Source organism: Capricornis sumatraensis, chromosome 2, assembly GCF_032405125.1.
Source record: "Capricornis sumatraensis isolate serow.1 chromosome 2, serow.2, whole genome shotgun sequence".
In the NCBI taxonomy this organism is placed as follows: Eukaryota; Metazoa; Chordata; class Mammalia; order Artiodactyla; family Bovidae; genus Capricornis; species Capricornis sumatraensis.
Genome location: NC_091070.1, coordinates 98,502,327 through 98,523,521, shown reverse-complemented (window position 1 = coordinate 98,523,521; position 21,195 = coordinate 98,502,327). Strand labels below are relative to the sequence as shown.

Genomic DNA, 21,195 nt, shown 5'->3' with positions numbered 1-21,195 from the left:
AAGGTAGCCAAGTGAGAGTTGCTGCTGTAAAAGTTGTCTTTCCCCAGTGACTGTAGCAACAAATGGACACTGGCGAGCATGCCCTGTGTGCCCTCCAACAGTGCTGAGTGTTTTAGGCAAGTTATTTTTTTAAATTAACTTATTTTAATTGGAGGCTAATTACTTTACACTATTGTGGTGGTTTTTGCCACACATTCACATGAATCAGCCATGGGTGTACATGTGTCCCCATCCTGAACCCCCCTCCCACCTCCCTCTGCACCCCATCCCTCAGGGTCATCCCAGTGCACCAGCCCTGAGCACCCTGCCTCATGCATGGACTGGTGATCTGTTTCACATCTGATATTATACATGTTTCAATGCCATTCTCCCAAATCATCCCACCCTCGCCCTCTCCCACAGAGTCCAAAAGACTGTTCTATACATCTGTGTCTCTTTTGCTGTCTCGCATATAGGGTCATCGTTACCATCTTTCTAAATTCCATATTTATGTGTTAGTATACTGTATTGGTGTTTTTCTTTCTGGCTTACTTCACTCTGTTATTTTTGAAGGGCAGCTATTTATCAAACACACACACACACACACAAAAGAAAATACAGCTAGCAGAGAAACAAATATTTTTGCGAAAACTTCTCTTGATAGTAGGTGTCAGCAATCCAACTAAATTCCATCAGAAGGGCAGTGCGTAGAGATGCTCAGCACCTACTGAGGGATTGAGAGCAGGCCCCGCTGTCAGGGCCTCATGGCGCCACTGCAGCTGGCTCCGGGGAAATAGCAGACAAGACTGCTGTGGACAGACCGCATTCTCTGAGGAGAGAGGCTGGGTGTGCATCCCGTCGTCTCCATTTCTTGGCTGTGTGACCCTGGGCAAGCTCTCTGACTGCGGAGCGTCCTCCTCTGTGGGACGGTGAGGCTGATGGTGTGACAGCTGACCCAGGCCCACTTAGTCCATCTGTGCTGACCTGTTGCCATGGCCTTACATGTGCTGATGCATTTCATCCTTTCAGCGGCACTCTGAGGATTAAAGGGGTGTGCCTGGAAAACGTGCCTGAAATTTAAAAAAAGAAATTATAATGAACTCCAGTGTGCATTTCCCACGGAAAACTGTGGCTCTCCAAAGTTAGATACTCTGCCAGTGTGGGTCCCAACAACTCTCATGTCTTGCTCACAGTTCCCTTCCTTTTGCTGATTGGTTTACCATGGAAGAAGAACCGAAGGGAAAAGCCCCAAAGATGTCAATATCAGTGTCTTCTCTTGTCTCAGAATGCAGTCAGGATTTAGAATGAAGTTCTGAGTTTCCAATGCTGTCTTTTTCATGCTAATTAGAATATAAGTGATCCCTTTCCCAGAGAATTTAGCCTCCTAATTTGGCATTCCTTTTGCAGTCATCTTCATGACTCTCCAGGTATTTACTGATGACTCCCGGTCCCGAGACACCGCGTCCATTTGGGTCGACGGCCACTGCCTTTGGTCGTCTCTGCTTCCTGTGGCGCTGCCGGACTGGCCTTTGTCAGGGAGAAGCCGCCTTCTGAGTCAGACCGCACTCAGTGGGCTGAGAGTCCAGGTGGTGTGCAGGGGCACATCCATCCTGACCTTCTGCTCCTCTGTGCTTTCAGTTTTTTGCCAGTTTCCATACAGGGCAGTTCCCCGGAAGCTGCACAGTGCCCCAGCACTTAGGACGTGCAGATACAGGTCTGGCTGTGTTCCCCTCTTTAAAGACAAACTTCTTAAAAGGTAATCAACTAGCGTCTGATTTAAACCAAGTTTAATTACATCCTCTCCATAATAGAAACCACTTTCCCTCCGAATTTGGTGATCTGTTTGCTGTTGAGAGTTATCTAGTCTTCAAATGACCAAGACAGTACCTGACAAGCACTGAACTGTGAAATGACTTTTGCTAAATGCTGAGCAGTCTGCAGCTGCCAGCAGAAGACGGTGCATTGGTGGAAAGAGTGAATAAATTCTTTTGGAATGAGCACTTTGGGAGAAAATGCAAACTTTCTGGAAAAGTCAGTCTTGCATATGTCAGCGATAGGAATGCTTTGAAATTGTTCATAAGCTCATCAAAAGCAACTGGCTATCTCATTATTCACCCAGATCAAGAAAAACCCCAAATCCATATGTCCAGATAAATATTTATTTCACTAGCTTTTAATTTAGGGCTTTAGGGAAAAAAAACCCTTGAGTTTCGAGGACATTTTCTTTCACCTTGTTGGTGAAAACTTTCATAGATTTTAGTGAATAGCACAGTAACTTTAGAACAAGAAGAAAGAAAAATTAGCATTCTTGGTGAGTAGAAATCAGACTTCTTATAGTTACATGAAGGTGAAATTCAGTATACCTAAAATTACTCAAACTGGCTAATAAAAGCAAGTCTAGATGTTTCTTATTAACCTTGGAATGTGCTTGGAAAAGGTCCTGCTAATTCCAGATGTCTAGTATTGGAAAGGGTATCAACAGCATGACTCATTTGTAGCAGAGAATACCGTTCAAAAATTCTCAAGTGCAGTTTGGTGCACTCAGGCCCAATACGGTTTTCTTTTCTTCCTTACAGTGTTCATTCTGTCTTTCCATCTTTTGCTCTCTTTCTTTCTGCCTCCTTCTTGCTTTCTTCCTCTCTTCCTTCCCTTCCTTCCCTTTCATCCTTACTTCCTTCTCCTACCATAAAAGCAAGAGAAACATTGCAAAATGTGGTGTTTCTAATTTCTTGGTTGCAAATGAAAACCAATTTATATAAGGGAATAAGGTGGTCCAGACTTAGAACTCAGATGTGTTAAGTAAATATTTACTCTGGTTCCACTCCAGGGAGGTAAAAGATTTTATTAACATATTTGTTGAGGTCATGGGGCAAGGAAAAGCTTATGCTGTGCTTAAATGCCTGAGGGGCCGTTTCTTTCTTTCTTTTTTTTTTTTTTCCGTGCTAGTTAACAAAGGCCAGTATTTTTTATCCCGCTGAAAAGAGCAAATGTCTTATTTTTGTGGCCTGTACTTTCTTATTGTTCACTCACAAACTGCTTAATCTCAAACCAGAGTTTTAAAAAGCTGCTTTATTTTTTTCCTTTGTTCAGAAAATCTCTTCTTAGATATCCTTTATGAGATTTGTTTCCAAGCTTTCTTCTTGTGCTTTTTCTCCTGGTTTACTTTGGGCTGTTATCAGCTGTTTGTACTTTGTTTTGTCTTCATCACTGAAAAGAAAAATTGCCCATTAAAAGTGTAGATTTGAAGTGTTGAACTTAATTCCTTGAGTCCAGTCCACAGTTTGGCTCTGCTTAGCATACCAGGCTGACCTCCAGCACAGGGGAGGGTGCCTTGGCAGAAATCTGAGAATTCCTCGATCAGTAACTCCCTTTTTTGGATTTATGGAGCCTTTAGGTGGATTGCTTTGTGCTAAGCATTTTCCTATTGGAAAGGAATGAGGCTGGGATGAGGAGTTTGCACAGCACAAAATGTTTGCAACTGACCTCCAGTTCAGCGTGCTGGGTTCACCAGCTGCTGCTGCACCCTGCCTTGAAGCACACACCATCCAGAGCCCCAAACTCACATCATGAACGGTTTCAAAGAGCGGTGACAAAGCAAAGTTGGGTAATGTTAACCTTTTGTGGCTTGCTTCTGACTTGATTCCTTGCTCCTCTTTAAGTCTTTGTTTTTATTCTTAGAAATCAAATTTTAAAAAACTCAGCAGCCAAACAGGCAGAATATTATATTGTGGTACAGAGTGACTGCGAAAGCTCTTTGTGCTGACGATTAATTTCACTTGTAAACACTTTCATTTTGTTGCCAGCGAGGAGACTTCCTTTTCCTTTCTCTGCCTAGTTGAAATCTAGAAATGAAATTCCACAGCTGTCAGGCTCCCACATATTCATCAGCGGCCTCTCAAGATGGCTTCACAACAGGCAGAGTGAATCTAGAGGATTCTACTGTTAAACTCTGAACACTGCTTGTTTCAAACACCCAGCTCACAAAGGAAAGAAATGAATCCTTTGCCTGCCTGACATGTCATCATGGGCAGTAACATAATCTGCTGCATAATATGAGTAAAATGTGGACAGTTTCTGAGCTCATAGTAAACATCTGCACCCAAAGCAAAGTTAATTCAATGGGCTTAATCAGCTTGTGTGCTGTGAACCACAGTTGTCTCCCCAACCCCCATTTCTACAGGTTAAGAACTTATCAGGCCATGGAAAAACCAAGAGTGTCAGCAGGTATTGTAGTGCAGCAGTGTCCTAAAAGATCATCCCTTCCTTTCTAGCAGGAGGGCATTTGTGGTTGAGTGCAATAGTCAAGTGTTTGTAATGTGCAGAGATGACGTCCAGTGTGTGAATGACCCACCGTTTTCCTTTTTGGCCTCTAGTTGCAGCACCTTTTCCCCGCTGTGCACGCCATCTCCAAGCAGCATTCACAGGGTTAGGCAGAGCTCTAAGAGTTGGTCTCTAGAGAGACAGCTCAGCGCATCATCTTTTGGCACCATCTAATCCTTGATGTAATACTGTTCAGAGAAAATGATCCTTGTAACTCATTTATGGTTTCAGTTTACATTCTGCCCTCTCACATGACCAGTCACACCTGGGAGCAGACCAGCTTTTGAGGGAGATTCTTAATAGGGCCACTTCAAAGGGTATTTGCAGAAATGAAGTGCATGTGTGTGCACATAAATTCTGTCTTACAGTACTGGGTTTCATAACCTCCCAGCCAATTAGGCAGAATAAAAGATGTACACACACACGCATGCACACACACACACACACACACTCACACAGAGTAATTGGCAGATTATAAAATATACTCCCTTGCTGCTCAAAGAATTAATTATGCAGGTTGGACATCTGCTGCTCTGGTTTACTCTTCTAATTGCAGGGGGTGGGCACCTATCTTTGATAAATCATAAAAGGGCCATTGTTTAAGCACATAGAACCCCACGAAGAGTAGAAAATAATGTTATAATTATGGTTGTTAACAACCAAGCCATGCGGCATCTTCATCACAGTTTTCTGAGAAGGTATGTTCACTGGTAAAGTAAGTAACATATATATGTGTGGTGCATTTAGGCTCCAAATAAAGCCATCATCCTGCCTTTGAAGATTGTTCTCATCTAACAGTCTCCCCAAAGAAATACTGATAAAATGGTAAGTGAGTAGAGGGAAATATGGATTTAGAAACAGGTAATAAATAGATATAATTCAAAATTTTCATGCAGTATAGTAGAAGTGATAGGAAGCATGTCAATTAGGTTGATTCTGTATATGGACTGTGTTGTTATTCTTTAGTTGCTAAGTCGTGTCTAACTCTTTTCTACCCCATGGACTGTAGCTCACCAAGCTCCTCTGTCCATGGGATTTCTGAGACAAGAGTACTGGAGTGGGTTTCCATTCCCTTCTCCAGGGGATCTTCCTGACCCAGGGATTGAACCCACATCTCCTGAATTGGCAGATGGATTCTTTACCACTGAGCCACCAGGGAAGCCCGAAACTTTGGTTTATTTCTTACAAGATATTCCCATGTGCTTGCATTTCTGAGATGCTCACACCACCACCACCAAGAGAGAATTTGGTGAAGCTTAAAAAAGGAAGTTGGTTTAATAGGTGTTTATGAAGAACACAAACTTCAATCCAGAAAACTGAATATATGGGAAACAATTTAAGCCACGTGTCCACTTACAGAGCATCATTTGACATATACCAAGAAGAATGAGCAGCTTTGGTGTCCAGCAAGAACAGGTGACCTCCAAAAAGATAGATCAGCTTATCCTTTTTTCTGACCTACTTGTTATCAGCACTTGAAAGCCCCTCAACCTTCTATCTTCCTTGGCTTGCATCTGGAAGCCTTTATATACCCTTGCAGATCTGCTCACTGCCACCCTCATTTCCTCTGTTGATAGCACTACTGGATGTCTTGCTAAATGTTCGTTTTGTTTTTTAAATCTATTGATAGTTATTCTGAGAACTATTACATTTGACATAACCTATACTTTAAAAAAAATGCATCTGAAGCACACTATTTATTTCTAGTCAAAGCTATGGTTTGTCCAGTAGTCGAGTATGGATGTGAGAGTTGGACCATAAAGAAAGCTGAGCGCTGAAGAATTAGAAGACTTTTGAAAGTCATGTACAAGGAGATCAAGCCAGTCAATCCTAAAGGAAATCAGTCCTGAATATTTATTGGAAGGACTGATGCTGAAGCTAAAGCTCCAATACTTTGGCCACCTAATGCAAAGAACTGACTCACTGGAAGAGAGTCAGTCTTTCTGCTGGGAAAGATTGAAGGCAGAAGGAGAAGGGGACGGCAGAGGATGAGATGGTTGGATGGCATCACCGACTTGATGGAGTTGAGTTTGAGCAATCCCTGGGAGTTGGTGATGGACAGGGAAGCCTGGCATGCTGCAGTCCATGGGGTCACAAAGAGTCGGACACCACTGAGCAACTGAACTGAACTGACTCATTTCCTAGAGCTGTCAAAACAGAGGACCACAGACTAGATGACTTAAACAACAGAAGTTTACTTTCCACAGTTCTGGAGTCTTGAGGTCTGCAGTCAGTGTTGGCTTCTTCTGAGGCCTCTCCCCTTGGTTTGTAGATGGCCATCTATCTCCCAGTGTCCTCAAGTGTCTTCCGTGTGTGTATGTGTGTACTAATTTCCTCCTCTTATAAATACACCAGTCGCATGGATTAGGGTCCACCCATATGAACTTATTTTAACTTAACTGCCTCTTTATATACCCTATCTCTAGATACAGTTTGAAGTATTAGGGGCCAGGAGCTCACATACAGGCATTAGGGGGAACACAATTCAGCCCCTACCATGTTTAAATGGTCTTTTAGAGGATCCAGCACCCCACTGTCTCCCTCCCCTGACCCTTGATGTGAGCCCCTAGGTGACAGGAACCTTATCTCTCTTCTGGTGGTATCCAGAGTCTAACTGTCTAGCACACAGCAAGTATTTCAAAAACTCCTGATGAATGCCTGCATGGACAGAGGTATTCTGAGTTATCTGATAGTAAAGATAATGTCTATCATTGATATTTTTTTTCTAAGTCATTCATATTTGGCTCAGTTCAGTTCAGTCACTCAGTCGTGTCCAACTCTTTGCAACGCCATGGCCTGCAGCACCCCAGGCCTCCCTGGCCATCACCAACTCCCAGAGTTTACCCAAATGTCCACTGAGTCAGTGATGCCATTGAACCATCTCATCCTCTGTCGCCCCCTTCTCCTCCTGCCCTCAATCTTTCCCAGCATCAGGGTCTTTTCAAAAGAGTCGGCTCTTTGCATCAGGTGGCCAAAGTATTGGAGTTTCAGCTTCAGCATGAGTCCTTCCAGTGAACACCCAGAACTGATCTCCTTTAGAATGGACTGGTTGGATCTCCTTGCAGTCCAGGGGACTCTCAAGAGTCTTCTCCAACACCACAGTTCAAAAGCATCAATTCTTTGGTGCTCAGCTTTCTTTATAGTCCAACTCTCACATCCATACCTGACTACTGGAAAAACCATAGCCTTGACTAGACGTCCTTTGTTGGCAAAATAATGTCTCTGCTTTTTAATATGCTATCTAGGTTGGTCATAACTTTTCTTCCAAAAAGTACATGTCTTTTAATTTCATGGCTGCAGTGATTTTGGAGCCCCCCAAAATAAAGTCTGACAATGTTTCCACTGTTTCCCCATCTATTTCCACTGAAGTGATGGGACCAGATGCCATGATCTTCGTTTTCTGAATGTTGAGCTTTAAGCCAGCTTTTTCACTCTCTTCTTTCACTTTCATCAAGAGGCTTTTTAGTTCTTCTTCACTTTCAGCCATAAGGGTGATATCATCTGCATATCTGAGGTTATAGATATTTCTCCCAGCAATGATTCCAGCTTGTGCTTCATCCAGTCCAGCATTTCTCATGATGTACTCTGCATATAAGTTAAATAAGCAGGGTGACAATATACAGCCTTGATGTACTCCTTTTCCTATTTGGAACCAGTCTGTTCCATGTCCAGTTCTAACTGTTGCTTCCTGACCTACATATAGGTTTCTCAAGAGGCAGGTCAGGTGGTCTGGTATTCCCATCTCTTTCAGAATTTTCCACAGTTTATTGTGATCAACGGCTTTGGCATAGTCAATAAAGCATAAATAGATGTTTTTCTGGAACTCTCTTGCTTTTTGATGATCCAGCAGATGTTGGCAATTTGATCTCTGGTTCCTCTGCCATTTCTAAATCCAGCTTGAACATCTGGAAGTTCACGGTTGACGTATTTCTGAAGCCTGGCTTGGAGAATTTTGAGCATTACTTTACTAGCATGTGAGATGAGTGCAATTGTGCGGTAGTTTGAGCAGTCTTTGGCATTTCCTTTGTTTGGGATTAGAATGATATTGGTGATAGAATATTGGAATTATTGGAATAATTGGAATTTTGGTGATAGAAGCAAGGTCTGATGCTGTAAAGAGCAATATTGCATAGGAACCTGAATGTTAGGTCCATGAATCAAGGCAAATAGGAAGTGGTCAAACAGGAGATGGCAAGAGTGAATGTCGACATTGTAGGAATCAGCGAACTAAAATGGACTGGAATGGGTGAATTTAACTCAGATGACCATTATATCTACTACTATGGGCAGGAATCCTTTAGAAGAAATGCAGTAGCCATCATAGTCAACAAAAGAATTCAAAATGCAGTACTTGGATGCAGTCTCAAAAACGACAGAATGATCTCTGTTTGTTTCCAAGGCAAACCATTGAATATCAGAGTAATCCAAGTCTATGCCTTGACCAGTAATGCTGAAGAAGCTGAAATTGAACGGTTCTATGAAGACCTACAAGAACTTCTAGAACTAACACCCTCAATAGATGGCCTTTTCATTGTAGGGGACTAAAATGCAAAAGTAGAAGTCTAGAAACACCTAGAGTAACAGGCAAATTTGGCCTTGGAGTACAGAATGAAGCAGGGCAAAGGCTAATATGAGTTCTGTCAAGAGAATGCACTGGTCATAGCAAACACCCTCTTCCAACAACACAAGAGAAGACTCTACACATGGACATCACCAGATGGTCAACATCGAAATCAGATTGATTATATTCTTTGCAGCCAAAGATGGAGAAGCTCTATACAGTCAGCAAAAACAAGACCAGGAGTGGACTGTGGCTCAGATCATGAACTGCTTATTGCCAAATTCAGACTTAAGTTGAAGAAAGTAGGGAAAACCACTAAACCATTCAGGTATGACTTAAATCAAATCCCTTATGATTAGACAGTGGAAGTGGGAAGTAGACTTAAGGGACTAGATTTGATAGATAGAGTGCCTGATGAGCTATGGACAGAGGGTTGTGACATTGTACAGGAGACAGGGATCAAGACCATCCCCGAGAAAAAGAATTGCAAAAAAGCAAAATGGCTGTCTGAGGAGAACTTATGAATAGCTGTGAAAAGAAGAGAAGCGAAGAGCAAAGGAGAAAAGGAAAGATATATGTATTTGAATGCAGAGGTCCATAGAATAGCAAGAAGAGATAAGAAAGCCTTCCTCAGCAATCAACACAAATAAATAGAGGGAAACAACAGAATGGGAAAGACTAGAGATCTCTTCGAGAAAATTAGAGATACCAAGTATCTCTTTCATGCAAAGATGGGCTCAATAATGAACACAAATGGTATGGAGCTGACAGAAGCAGAAGATATTACGAAGAGGTGGCAAGAATACACAGAAGAACTATACAAAAAAGATCTTCTCGACCCAGATAATCACGATGGTGTGATCACTCACCTAGAGCCAGACATCCTGGAATGTGAAGTCAAGTGAGCCTTAGGAAGCATCACTATGAACAAAGCTCGTTGAGGTGATGGAAAGCAGTTGAGCTATTTCAAATCCTAAAAGATATTGCTGTGAAAGTGCTGCACTCAATATGCCAGCAAATTGGAAAACTCAGCTGTGGCCATAGGACTGGAAAAAGTCAGTTTTCACTGCAATCCCAAATAAAGGAAATGCCAAAGAATGCTCAAAAAAGTCATTCAGATTAGAGTCTTCAAAACACCACATATATAGGAAAGAATGAAGCTGTTTTGTAGGTAGCATGGATTCCAATGATCTACCATCCTTTCCCCAAACCAAAAAATAAAAGTTTATTCCCTTTAAGGTTTCTGTGTCCAGGGATTTGCTGAGTTCTTAGGAGACCAGCCAGGCAGATGTTAATAATGTAAATGAGATTCTTCTGTCTCTGCCATTTTGGGGTTAAATTCTGACTCTGAAGAAGACTATATGAATTTATCACAAAGCCAAAATTACATTTGTCTTTCCTGACACCGACGATGATTACTTTATGATTCACACACTAAAAAAAAAAAAAAAAAAATAAGCCTAATTAGAAATGCCTTTGGTCACCTTATAGCTAAATTGATGTGTTGCACAAGAGCAAATTTGAGGTATGGAAGGAAGTTTGCTTCCTCATGAGTTGCTAACAGATACTCATGTTCCTAAGTTCATTGGCAAATATCTTTGGCTGTTTTGCTTTTAAGAAAGAAAGTTCTTAGAAAAAATTATAAGTATTGGGACTAAGTATAAGACTTTCTGAGAGGCAAGCTATTTTCCCCTACAAATCCAGCCTGGGTTGCTTTAGTATTGATTATTTGGACCTAGAAGTTAAATGCTAATGTAGTGTCATTTTGTTAAAATAGTATATCAGAAAAAAGCAGAAGAACACATATATAACATTTAATTGATTTTGCTTTTCATTGCATCCATATACCTACTAAGCTTATATATGTATTTCTATCACTATTTTTGGTTTACAGTGAAATATTTTTTCTTGCTAATACCTGTCATGTTTTTAATTATACTTAAAGCATGCCTTTAAAAGCAGTAATATAGAGATGTCAGCATCTTGTATCTGTTTATATTAAGTGAACTTACAGTGGATCCCAATCTGAGATCTAAAATTTCCCAGAGTGGGATTTTGTATACTGTGACTTTCTTTTAAGCCTCAAAGCAAAGCGAGTGTATCTAAGATGGCAGTTTTGTTTTCTTCACCCATTCCTGGTTAAAGAGAATGTCGCAGTGGCTGTTTGTCCCAAATGAGGCAGATGGTGGAATTTTACTAGAAGGAGCTGAGCAGAGGAGGGGAAAGCTGAGCAAGAGGAAGGAGTTTGAGACTGGGGGAACCACATGGCCCAGAAAGCAGGCCCAATCCAAAGTCAGCAAACAAGCCCTGTTCTTGCAGGATGAGCTTTCCAATATTTAAGACCTAAATGTGTATGGTGGCTGTGGGCTGGTGTAATTTTGAAAGAGAGGTTGTAGGCAGTTTGCATTCTGGAATAATTTGAGGGCATCTTTTGGAGAAGGCAAAGGCAACCCACTCCAGTACTCTTGCCTGGAAGGCTGCAGTCCATGGGGTCGCTAAGAGTCGGACACGACTGAGCGACTTCACTTTCACTTTTCACTGTCATGCACTGGAGAAGGAAATGGCAACCCACTCTAGTGTTCTTGCCTGGAGAATCCCAGGGACGGGGGACCTGGTGGGCTGCCGTCTCTGGGGTCGCACAGAGTCGGACACGACTGAAGCGACTTAGCAGTAGCAGTAGCAGTTAAGGTGCCAATAACTGAAATCCCGCTTTAGAACTGGGAATCTGGCTTGAGTTTGAGCCTTATCCTGTACACTGTGTGACCGTTCTGAGTTGCAATTTCCTTTTCTCTGTAATGATAAGACCTATTCACAACTTATAAAATCAGGATAAATTAGGTAATGTACACAAAATTCCTTTGTTCAGTGGCATGTGCCATAAATGCTACTGGAGTTGAGCAAAGATAGTTTCTGTTAGACTGTCCCACAGAACCCGCACAGCCATCCACATTTCATGCCTCAGACCAGATGGACTGACATTGGGACATTGATATCGTTGCAGTGAACCCAATGATTAGGCTACCACATCTAGTGCTTTCAAAAACAAACCAAAAAAAGATACATAAGTATTTGATAACTGATTAATGAATTGAGATTCTTAATGTCATTTCTTAAATGTAAAGCTTATTTACAGCATTTATAGAACCAGATCTGCAGGGGATCTCATCTAATTTTCTCCCCTCCCTTAAAGAAGGGCTGTATCAAATGTAAATTAGCCCTGACAGATGGTGATTGGATTCAGTTTCTAAATTTCTTAAGGAAGATCTCACAGTTTTCCTCTCTAAATTCTTTCAGTAATTTAACAATTCTTTTGCCAAGTTCTTCCTTACAGCTGACCTAAATCTGTACTTGTAAAAGTCCTCCCTTATCTCCCTCCTCCTGTCTTTAGCAGAGATAGAGAACAGCTGGCCAGCAGCCTTCTTATGATAATAACCCTTTTTAGTATTGAAAAAAGAGTTACTCGGTTGGACTCAATCGCTCCGTCTCATCCACCCCTGCACCACGCCCCGTTTATCAGCTATTCTCTGAATCATGCATGACGATGCCGCCCTGTCCGTGTCAGACCCTTGCTACTCTCAAGCAGCTGGGCAGACCTGTGGCTCTGGGGAGGAGGCAGGCTGCAGCGTCCTCTCCTCCCCATGCTTTATGCATCATTGAGCCTTCTAATAAATGAATCAGGATAACCCTTAACAGCGTTGTGCGAGTACATGACACATTTATCTCATAAACATGGAGTTCTGCAAGTATGCTAATCACAGGTTGCTTTGAAAATCGGGCCTCCCAGTGCCTTCGTTCGCTTAGCCAGTCAGGCCGTGATGCTACCACTTTGCGTGCTAAAGATAACACTGATTGATATCTCTGCTCTCTTGAACTTAGTCTTGGAAGACACTGAGCTAAAATTCCCCTCGGAGTGTAGAATATGCACACTGACTGAAAGAGAGAATGGGCTTCCCCAGCTTTCTAAGTTGCAACTGGGAAATAAGTGACCATTGAGGACAACTGAGCTCATTAAGCTGATCCCAAGAGGTTTCAGAGTGGCTCCTCTTCTTAATCTGAATGTGTATGCTTTTATGTCTCTCTAGGTTTATTTCCCAGAGCTTTCTGTCTGGGTCTGTCAAGAACCATTTCCAGACAAGGAAATGGAGGGAAGGCTTCCTAAGGTAAGATCTCCAGCTGACATTTGGTTATGGTGTTGTTTTTTTTTTTAATATAGAAACAAACAAAAACAGCTATTCCTCATTTTAAAACTCATTACTGTCTACTATAATAATCCATTAACCTGACACCATAATCCATAACCTATTATCATCTTGGAAATAACATGTAGTACAGAAAAGAAAATATCCTGATATCCTGTGATTCTTACAGTTCATATTAGCTTTCTTTCTTGATGCCTGAAGTCCAAAGCAAATTTTCATTTAAGAACAGTGGAACCAATTTGTCAAATATACATTTTACAGGTTTTTTAATTTGTTTGTTCCATTCTGATGTAGATAAATCCAAATATGAATATATCTAACTAAAAGGTCTCTTAAAAGTATAGATGATGATAATTTTTTTGGTAATAATAACTGACTATCTGATAAAATTACCCATGAAACAAAACAGAAAGAATATTAAAAAGCTGCTATATTTTTTCTTCTAAGTTTTAGGCCCCAAAGTATTTTCTATAAACATGCTTTCATTGCTCAGACATTTGCAGTGTGACAGTTCTCTGCCATAAGAAAATTTGTAAAATTTACATTTTAGATTTCAGCAGCATTTCAAAACAACAACAACAAAAACATTTACCAATTTTTACTGTAGATACCTTTGAACTTTGCTTGTGAGGGTAAATTTCAATTTGACCTTAAGCAAGGAGGACTCTATTTTTTACCACTGACCTGTTGATTCCACAATTTAAAAAAAATAGAGACCAGTGAAAATACAATTTCCATTTAAAAATTTCTTAAGTATAATTGACCAATGGAAAGGACTCCCCAACTATTACTGTCATTTCAACTTTGGTAAACTATCTTGAAGTCAAGTCACTCAGTCGTGTCCAACTCTTTGCGACCCCATGGACTGTACCTTACCAGTCCATGGAATTTTCCAGGCAAGAATACTGGAGTGGGTTGCCATTTCCTTCTCCAGGGGATCTTCCTGACCCAGGGATCGAACCCAGGTCTCCTGTATTGCAGGCAGATGCTTTACCGTCTGAGCCACCAGGGAAGCCCAAACTATCTTACTTGCCCTTAATGGTTTCAGCAGTTCCCTACCTTTTACTGACAGGCAGACATTAGTTAAAGAGATTATGTTGACTGGCAGTTTGCATTGAAAGAAAACAGTCCTAAATCACTTTTAATCTTTCAGAGAATTTCTGAAGGTCAAGGTCGAAATCATTGGCAAGAAAGTATGTGAACTAAATGATTTGGTCCCTGCCTGGGCTAGACTTTTTCTGATCTTGTAGAGTTGGAGTGGAAGTGAGCAAAATTACAGGAGCTTTATTTAAAACACACTCACAGCCCACCACTGCACCACCAGGGTTGCAGTAGTCTAGACATTCTTTGCTGGACCACTTCAGGGCATAATTTCCCTGAGTAGCTGAGGGTAAGATGTGATCATGGAAGGGAAGAGGGGGAGTATAGCTTTTTCATTAGTTTTTGCCCCATTCAGGAGTCCAGGGTTCTTGTCTTTGATACTGGTAGCATCAACCAGACAAGCAAGACTGGCCAAATTCTTCAGTGAGGTCAGCATCCCTCCCTTTCCTCTTGAAAGGGCATCTAAGTCCTGGGCCTTGTCTGCATTGAGGTATGCTCCAGGGGGCTGGTGGAACCTGGAATTCAGGTCTTCTGTTATTTTGAGTTCTTTCCTCTCTAAATATATGAATAGTATTTTAAGCATAATATATTTGTCCTTTTTCTAGCTGTTGCCTTCTGGAAAAGTACATCTTTGCATAATCATAAGAAAAACAACCCTGGCTTACTTGGCCCAAAACACATTATTGAGTAACTGGGGGGACTCATGTCCTAACAGTCATCAGCAGGGAGAGCCACCCAGGAGCACAGTCTCGGGGGGCCCCTGGACACGTATCCGTATCTCCTTCTCCAGCCTTTTGGTTTATTCAAGTTCCTCAGTCCTGTAGGGACTATTATATGAAGGATGATGGAGGAAAATAGGACAATTTTTGCATAAAATTCTTCCAAGATCTAACCTGTAGAAATAAGACATCTTCCTGTCTCTTTGAAATACCTCCTTCTCTTGTTGCAGAAGCTTGAAATTCCTTCAATGGGCACAAAGATATCTTTTTTTCTTTCCTTCTCTCTCTCTCTTTAATGAATAGGAGGAAGGGACTGAAATCTAGTGAATTCCAGCCTCCAAAGGAAGGATGCACAGAACGTTAGCTCCCCAGAAGCTCCCCAGGGTGTCTCATATCAGAACTCCCTGCAAGGCTTGTCACCACTGCTCTGCTGTCCCCCAGTCACTTGGGTGGCTCCCATATAGCATGTTAATTTTAGGACAGGCTGGAGGGACTGCTTTTGTCTCTGTTGCCTTAAAATCTAATAGAATGTTCAGTCCGTAGTAGGCATGCAGAATGTGAATAATGAAGGCAGCATACATCTGAATATTTGGGGGTCTTGAAAGAGAGAAAATAAATACTAAAAAATGGTAAATTCAAATAGAATCTCCTTCGAATTTTGTTTTCCTGGAAGAACTTCTTTCCAAATTACCCATATCCCACCCAGCTCCCACCCATCTCCCATCCATTTTGATTTTTTTGTGTTTTCATGGAAATATGAGAGTCGTAGGGCTGACACATATGAAGACCAACTGGTGTTCTGTATATTCACATGGGAGTAAGTCTGAAGTAGGCAGTTTTAGGGCCATGATGTTAAGTGAAGCGTGTTAGGAACTTTTGATTTCCTTTCCTAGGCCTATGACAGTTAGCATTGAATTCTTCATTTGTCTAAAACTTGTTTGTCATGTCCAGAACTGTGATGCTGACTGGCTGACACAAGAAGAGAAGCAAACGTTATTTTAAAGACTTCGGGTTTCAGTGGATTTCTTTTTTAAATAGTGGGATTGCATGCCAAAATTTCAAAATTGAAATTCTTTTCACAAAAGAAAGGAATTGCTTGATATAATGCTTTTGGATATTTTTCTGGATCCTTTAGGGCATGTAAATGATGAATAAAATTTTAATTTTCTGGTTTGGCCCTTTTGGCATTTAATGATACCAAAACAACCTCTAAATCACAGACTAAGACTGGAGCATTAAAGTACATACAGAGTGGATTTTATATACATTCTGAAAATGTTACATGCTCTAAAAGTCTGAGATTTTTTTAAAAAAATATATAAAACAGATGTTTAATATGAGAACTCTGTATGGTAAATAAAACTTCTTAAAGCTGAATTCTCTGTTACATTTAGTTCACTCTGGGGTTGCTGAGTGAACTGAACAATTTGGTTTCAAGTTGTTTGGATGTCTCTGATTTCTGAATTCTTCAGTTCAGCCGCTCAGTCATGTCCAACTCTTTGCAACCCCAGGGACTGAACCTTGCCAGGCTTCCCTGTTCATCACCAACTCCTGGAGCTTTCTCAAACTCATTGAGTTGGTGATACCGTCCAACCATCTCATCCTCTGTCATTGTCTTCTTCTCCTGCCTTCAATCTTTCCCAGCATCGGGGTCTTTTCCAATGGTCAGTCCTTTGAATCAGGTGGCCAAAGTATTGGAGCTTCAGCTTCATAATCAGTCCTTCCAATGAATTTTCAGGACTGATGTCCTTTAGGATTGACTGGTTGGATCTCCTTGCAGTCCAAGGGACTCTCAAGAGTCTTCTCCAACACCACAGTTCAAAGGCATCAATTCTTTGGTGCTCAGCTTTCTTTATGGTCCAACTCTCACATCCATACATGACTACTGGAAAAACCATAGCTTTGATTAGATGGACCTTTGTCAGCAAAGTAATATCTCTGACTTTTAATATGCTGTCTACATTGGTCATAGCTTTTCTTCCAAAGAGCAAGTGTCTTTTAATTTGAAGGCTGCAGTTACCGTCTGCAGTGATTTTGAAGCCCAAGAAAATAAATTCTGTCACTGTTTCCATTGTTTCCCCATCTATTTGCCATGAAGTGATGGGACCGAATGCCATGGTCTTAGTTTTTTGAATGTCGAGTTTCTTAAAAAGATTCAAATATGGTAATTTGTAAATTACAAAGCATGATTATCACTTTAACCCAAGTACCTATGTCCAGTCAAATTGGCTTATTATAACTATCCTTTTAGAACATGTGGCCTTAACAAAAAGAAAACAACAACAACAAAAAATCCCAACAGATCTTTTAAAACCATAATGGATTTTTTTTTTTTTCTCAATAAAATTCCTGTACTTAATGGTTAGGCTAAAAGAGACTCTTGCCATATGTTCACTGTTTTCATTCCTGAGTGGGGCATAACATCTGGTTTTGATAAGACCTTTATTTTGTGTCATTGCTTGGGCAGATGGGCCCCCTTGTCCTGTCCTCCTGCTGTTTGATTGTGGTGGGGATCTCCTCCCTGTGGGCGCTCAGTGGGTCCTCAGTCACAGTGTATTTGGATTCTCCTAGTCAGATACACAAATCCTCACCCATCAGGATTGTGAGGATAGACTAGAAGAGCTGCCGTCAGTCCCAACTAGCTGAGTCTCCCGCTCTCTGGCCCTGGTTTCCCTCTCGTTGCCTCCCCAGCCCCCGCCCACATGATTTCCCTCCCAAACACTCGCCTGTCTTTAGTGCCCACTTTTGGTCCTCACTGTAAGGCCTGTAGGGCCTGGGCCACTTGCTTCTAGAATAAAATGTTCATAAATTATATTTGTTGCAGTTGTGATATGCTTTAAATATTTTTACTATGTATTATAAAACAATTATCCCTTTCCACCACAGCCATTCAATTCTTAAAAGAAGAAAAAAAAAAAAAAACCCAAAGTGTTAACACTCCTAGGAACACTTCTCACCCAGTCTTCTGTCAGGCCATATTTGATCCCAGAAACTGTCTTTAGAAACCTGACTTTGGGGAATGCTGCCTCCCACATGGCTGGGCTCAGCCCTTAGAAAAGCACTTGATTCTACTGCAGCCAAGGTAGCTAGTGTTTAATTACTTCATGCCCTCACAGACCTAATATTTACATTCAGGTGAACTGTGTTTAATATGTAAACTGCAAAATGTTGGGAGTTCAAGGATAAAAGTTGGGAGGAAGAAGCAAAAATGTTCAAATGGTTTTCAAAGCATGACTCAGTGTGATTCTTTCTGTGTGTGTCTGTCTGTGTGCTCTTCAGGGAAGACTTCCTGTCCCCAAGGAGGTGAACCGCAAGAAGGATGGCGAGATCGGGGCTGCCTCCCTGACTCCACTTGGCAGCAATGAACTCCACTCCCCAGGAACCAGTTACCTCCACTCTTTTTAATCACCTCCATTTGTATTACATATGGTGTATGGGTATTGATGAGGTCATGGTATCATATATGGGATTTTTTTCTGTGTAAATCATCAAGTATAAGAAGAAACTATGGGACTCTGAGCCTTGCTTTAGAGATTGTACAGTGGACAAATAGCTATCATCAAACCAGTTTTTAATCATTCTGACTCAAGTGAAAACGCTCAGAATTTCACACTGTGAATCCACGTTTACAACCCTTACAGGTGGGCCTTCAGGCCTGGTTTGCTACGACGATGTCTTCCACAACTCAAACTCCCTCTGCTCTCACACAACCGGTCCACTTCTGCCTTTTCACTCACACAGCTCCTGACTGCTCTTGCAGAGGCTGAGAGTCCCCCCCCTTTTTTTTTTCATTTAGATGTAACAAGCCTAGTAGTTTATGTTCATCAACTGTCTGTATATCTCTATATTTTATCCATGTACTCTTTTGATGTATAGCAGTAGTTTGAAACTCATTGTTTCCTTGTGGTAAGTGACCGAGATGCTGCCACAGGGCCCGAGACACTGATGAATGGTGCTATTTTGGACTTTCAACATGCTCCTTGGCGAGGTAGCTCTGATGGAGTTAGTTTTTATTTTCATGTTCTAAGAAGGTGTTGGTACTCTGTCTCCCTGAATGTCGTTCTCTAGACTGGATTGACTTGTCCTTGTGTCTTCAGTGTGGCTTTCTTCTTCAGCGCTGTAGGTTGAGCGAGTGCCGCCGCAGAGCAGGAGACACCCATCTCACGGGCTGGCACTCCCGGACGCGCAGTCACTGTAGCGGGAGCAATCACAAAACTGTAATTTCCTTACCAAGTCCCTTCCTTCCGGTAGCCTCGCCTGCCTCACTTAGTGAACGAAAAGCAATAATTTGACAGGCGTTTTTAGGTGTCTCTTTTGGTTCTTTCATTTGAAAAAATATTCAGGGGGAAAGGGGCAAATTTTTTTTTTTTCTTTTTATAAATGCCCTCTGGGGGAAAAAAATTAGCAATTCAGTAGGAACATGTAAGTTACACCTTTCCCAAAAATTAGGTTGAAGAAAATGTCTTTACAAAAAAAAAAAAAAATTTTTTTTTAAAGGCAGAGCACGTTTTCAACAGTCCTGATAAGCAAGGTGTAGATTTTACATTTTTGTCCTTGCTCCCAATGAAATGGATAAACAAAAATACAATCAGACAATACCATCAACTCATGGAATGTTGTTGTGTTAGCCAGTCTGAAAGCCCACCTTGATTTTTATATAACTGTCTTTTAGCTCTTCCTTTGACAGGGCAGGCTTTGTTCTGAACTGTTCCGCTTCTGACTGTTACACGTCGACTGACGCATGCGCTGCACTTCTTCCTTCTCTTCTCGCTCCCCATTGGCCTGAGTTTCCTGTGCATTTGCCCCCTACCTCCTTTGTTAGAGTAGGTATTTCCGCTGTGTAAATAGAGCAAGAAAACAGTATTCTGCATCTGTGGCGTTTACGTAGAGTTGCAGTTGTGTACTGCTGAATATGCAGGCTTTTGTAACAATGTGATCTTTACTGATGCACTCACAAGTACCCAATGTATTTTAGCTATTTTAGTAGTATTTGTTCAATAAATATGCAAGCTGTATGGTAACTGGCTTGGCTCATCATTGGAAAGGCCTACTTTGGAATACTTTCACTGTCTCATGTTAATTCGTGTGCTCTCAGACACCCAAAAGTAGATCCAAGGGCAAATATCAAAAGAGATAGAATCAGCTCTGCCTTTCATGCATTTTCCCTTCTGAGGGTTTTATGAGATGAGGGCCTAGGCAACGGCTCATTGGGATGGTATTTGTAGCGCTGCCTATGGATACAAAGGAGAATTAAACCAAGACCCTTTTATTTCTATACTTTTGTTTTTCTCTTTCCGTGCACTCCCTCACACCTCAAAACATTCTTTTTTGCCCTTGCCATAAAGACTTACTCTGTGGTGTTTTTTACCTGTACCAAAAGATACCCAACCTTGCTTCTTCATGGAATATTTGCACATACACACAAAAATGTATAAATGTATAAGAAAAGTCTTGTAAGTGGGTAGAATTTTGAGATAGAATTTTAAGTCATGAATTCACATGTACCCAGCTACCCGTAATCTAGCAAATGATAATATAAGCATCACCAGAACCTTCTGGAGGTGTCCTGGAATGCTGAAACCCAACGATTCAGGGAATTTATTCTCTCCCTGTGTATGAGAAATGCCAGCTGGTCCCTCCTCATCTATTATCTGTGAAACTTGAGTTGGGTTTACATATTAAAACAAGTTGTTAAATTGACTGGTAGGGTTTAGCTATTTGTGTTTCACCAGAACAGGGGCTAAGGAGTAGATCTCTTAAGAGCCAGAGCTCATTGGGATGAGGAGAGGAGCCAAGGGTAGCATTGCCCCAAGCTGGGAGTTCAGGCTTTGGAGAAAGGGGATCAGATGCTGTCTGGGGAATCTTGGTTCTTGACACCTCTGTTTGTGTCAGGAGGGATTTTAAATTGGGGAGTTGCTTTTGAAATTAATGCATATCTCAGATTTTGGTTAAGATTCTTATTTTATCTTAACGTTTAATCTTATTAAGAGAAAGGAGCTTTAGGGCAGAATTGCCTACTAGAAAAAATTTCAACTGCCTACCAGATAATCGGAATTTGGTCAACTTGGAAGAAAATTTTTAAATGGGGCTACACTGTTTTGGTAATCCCACCCGAGGTTAGTACTTCCTCCTTAGCCCCTGTTCTGGTGAAACCCAATGTAAGAGAAGTGCTCTTCAGATACAATTACCTTCCATTTTACAATGTTACCATTTTCCTCACTCAGGAGGCTCCCATCCCTTGTATGTGTATCACAACTGTGAGGGGTTACATCTTGCCTTCTTGCTCTTGTTAAACTCAGAACAGAAAACATGATGA

At 41.3% G+C, this 21,195-nt stretch overlaps 1 protein-coding gene across 1 annotated transcript in view; it reads left to right on the top strand.

Moving 5' to 3' along the window:
- The window catches only part of NREP (neuronal regeneration related protein), a 32,070-nt gene extending 12,242 nt beyond the window's left edge, over positions 1 to 19,828 (top strand). The window contains exons 3-4 of the mRNA XM_068965308.1: positions 12,943 to 13,020; positions 18,159 to 19,828. Coding sequence (XP_068821409.1) covers positions 12,943 to 13,020; positions 18,159 to 18,284 — 204 coding nt within the window. The 3' untranslated portion in view covers positions 18,285 to 19,828. The remainder of the gene's footprint in view (positions 1 to 12,942; positions 13,021 to 18,158) is intronic.
- Positions 19,829 to 21,195: the final 1,367 nt, after the last annotated feature.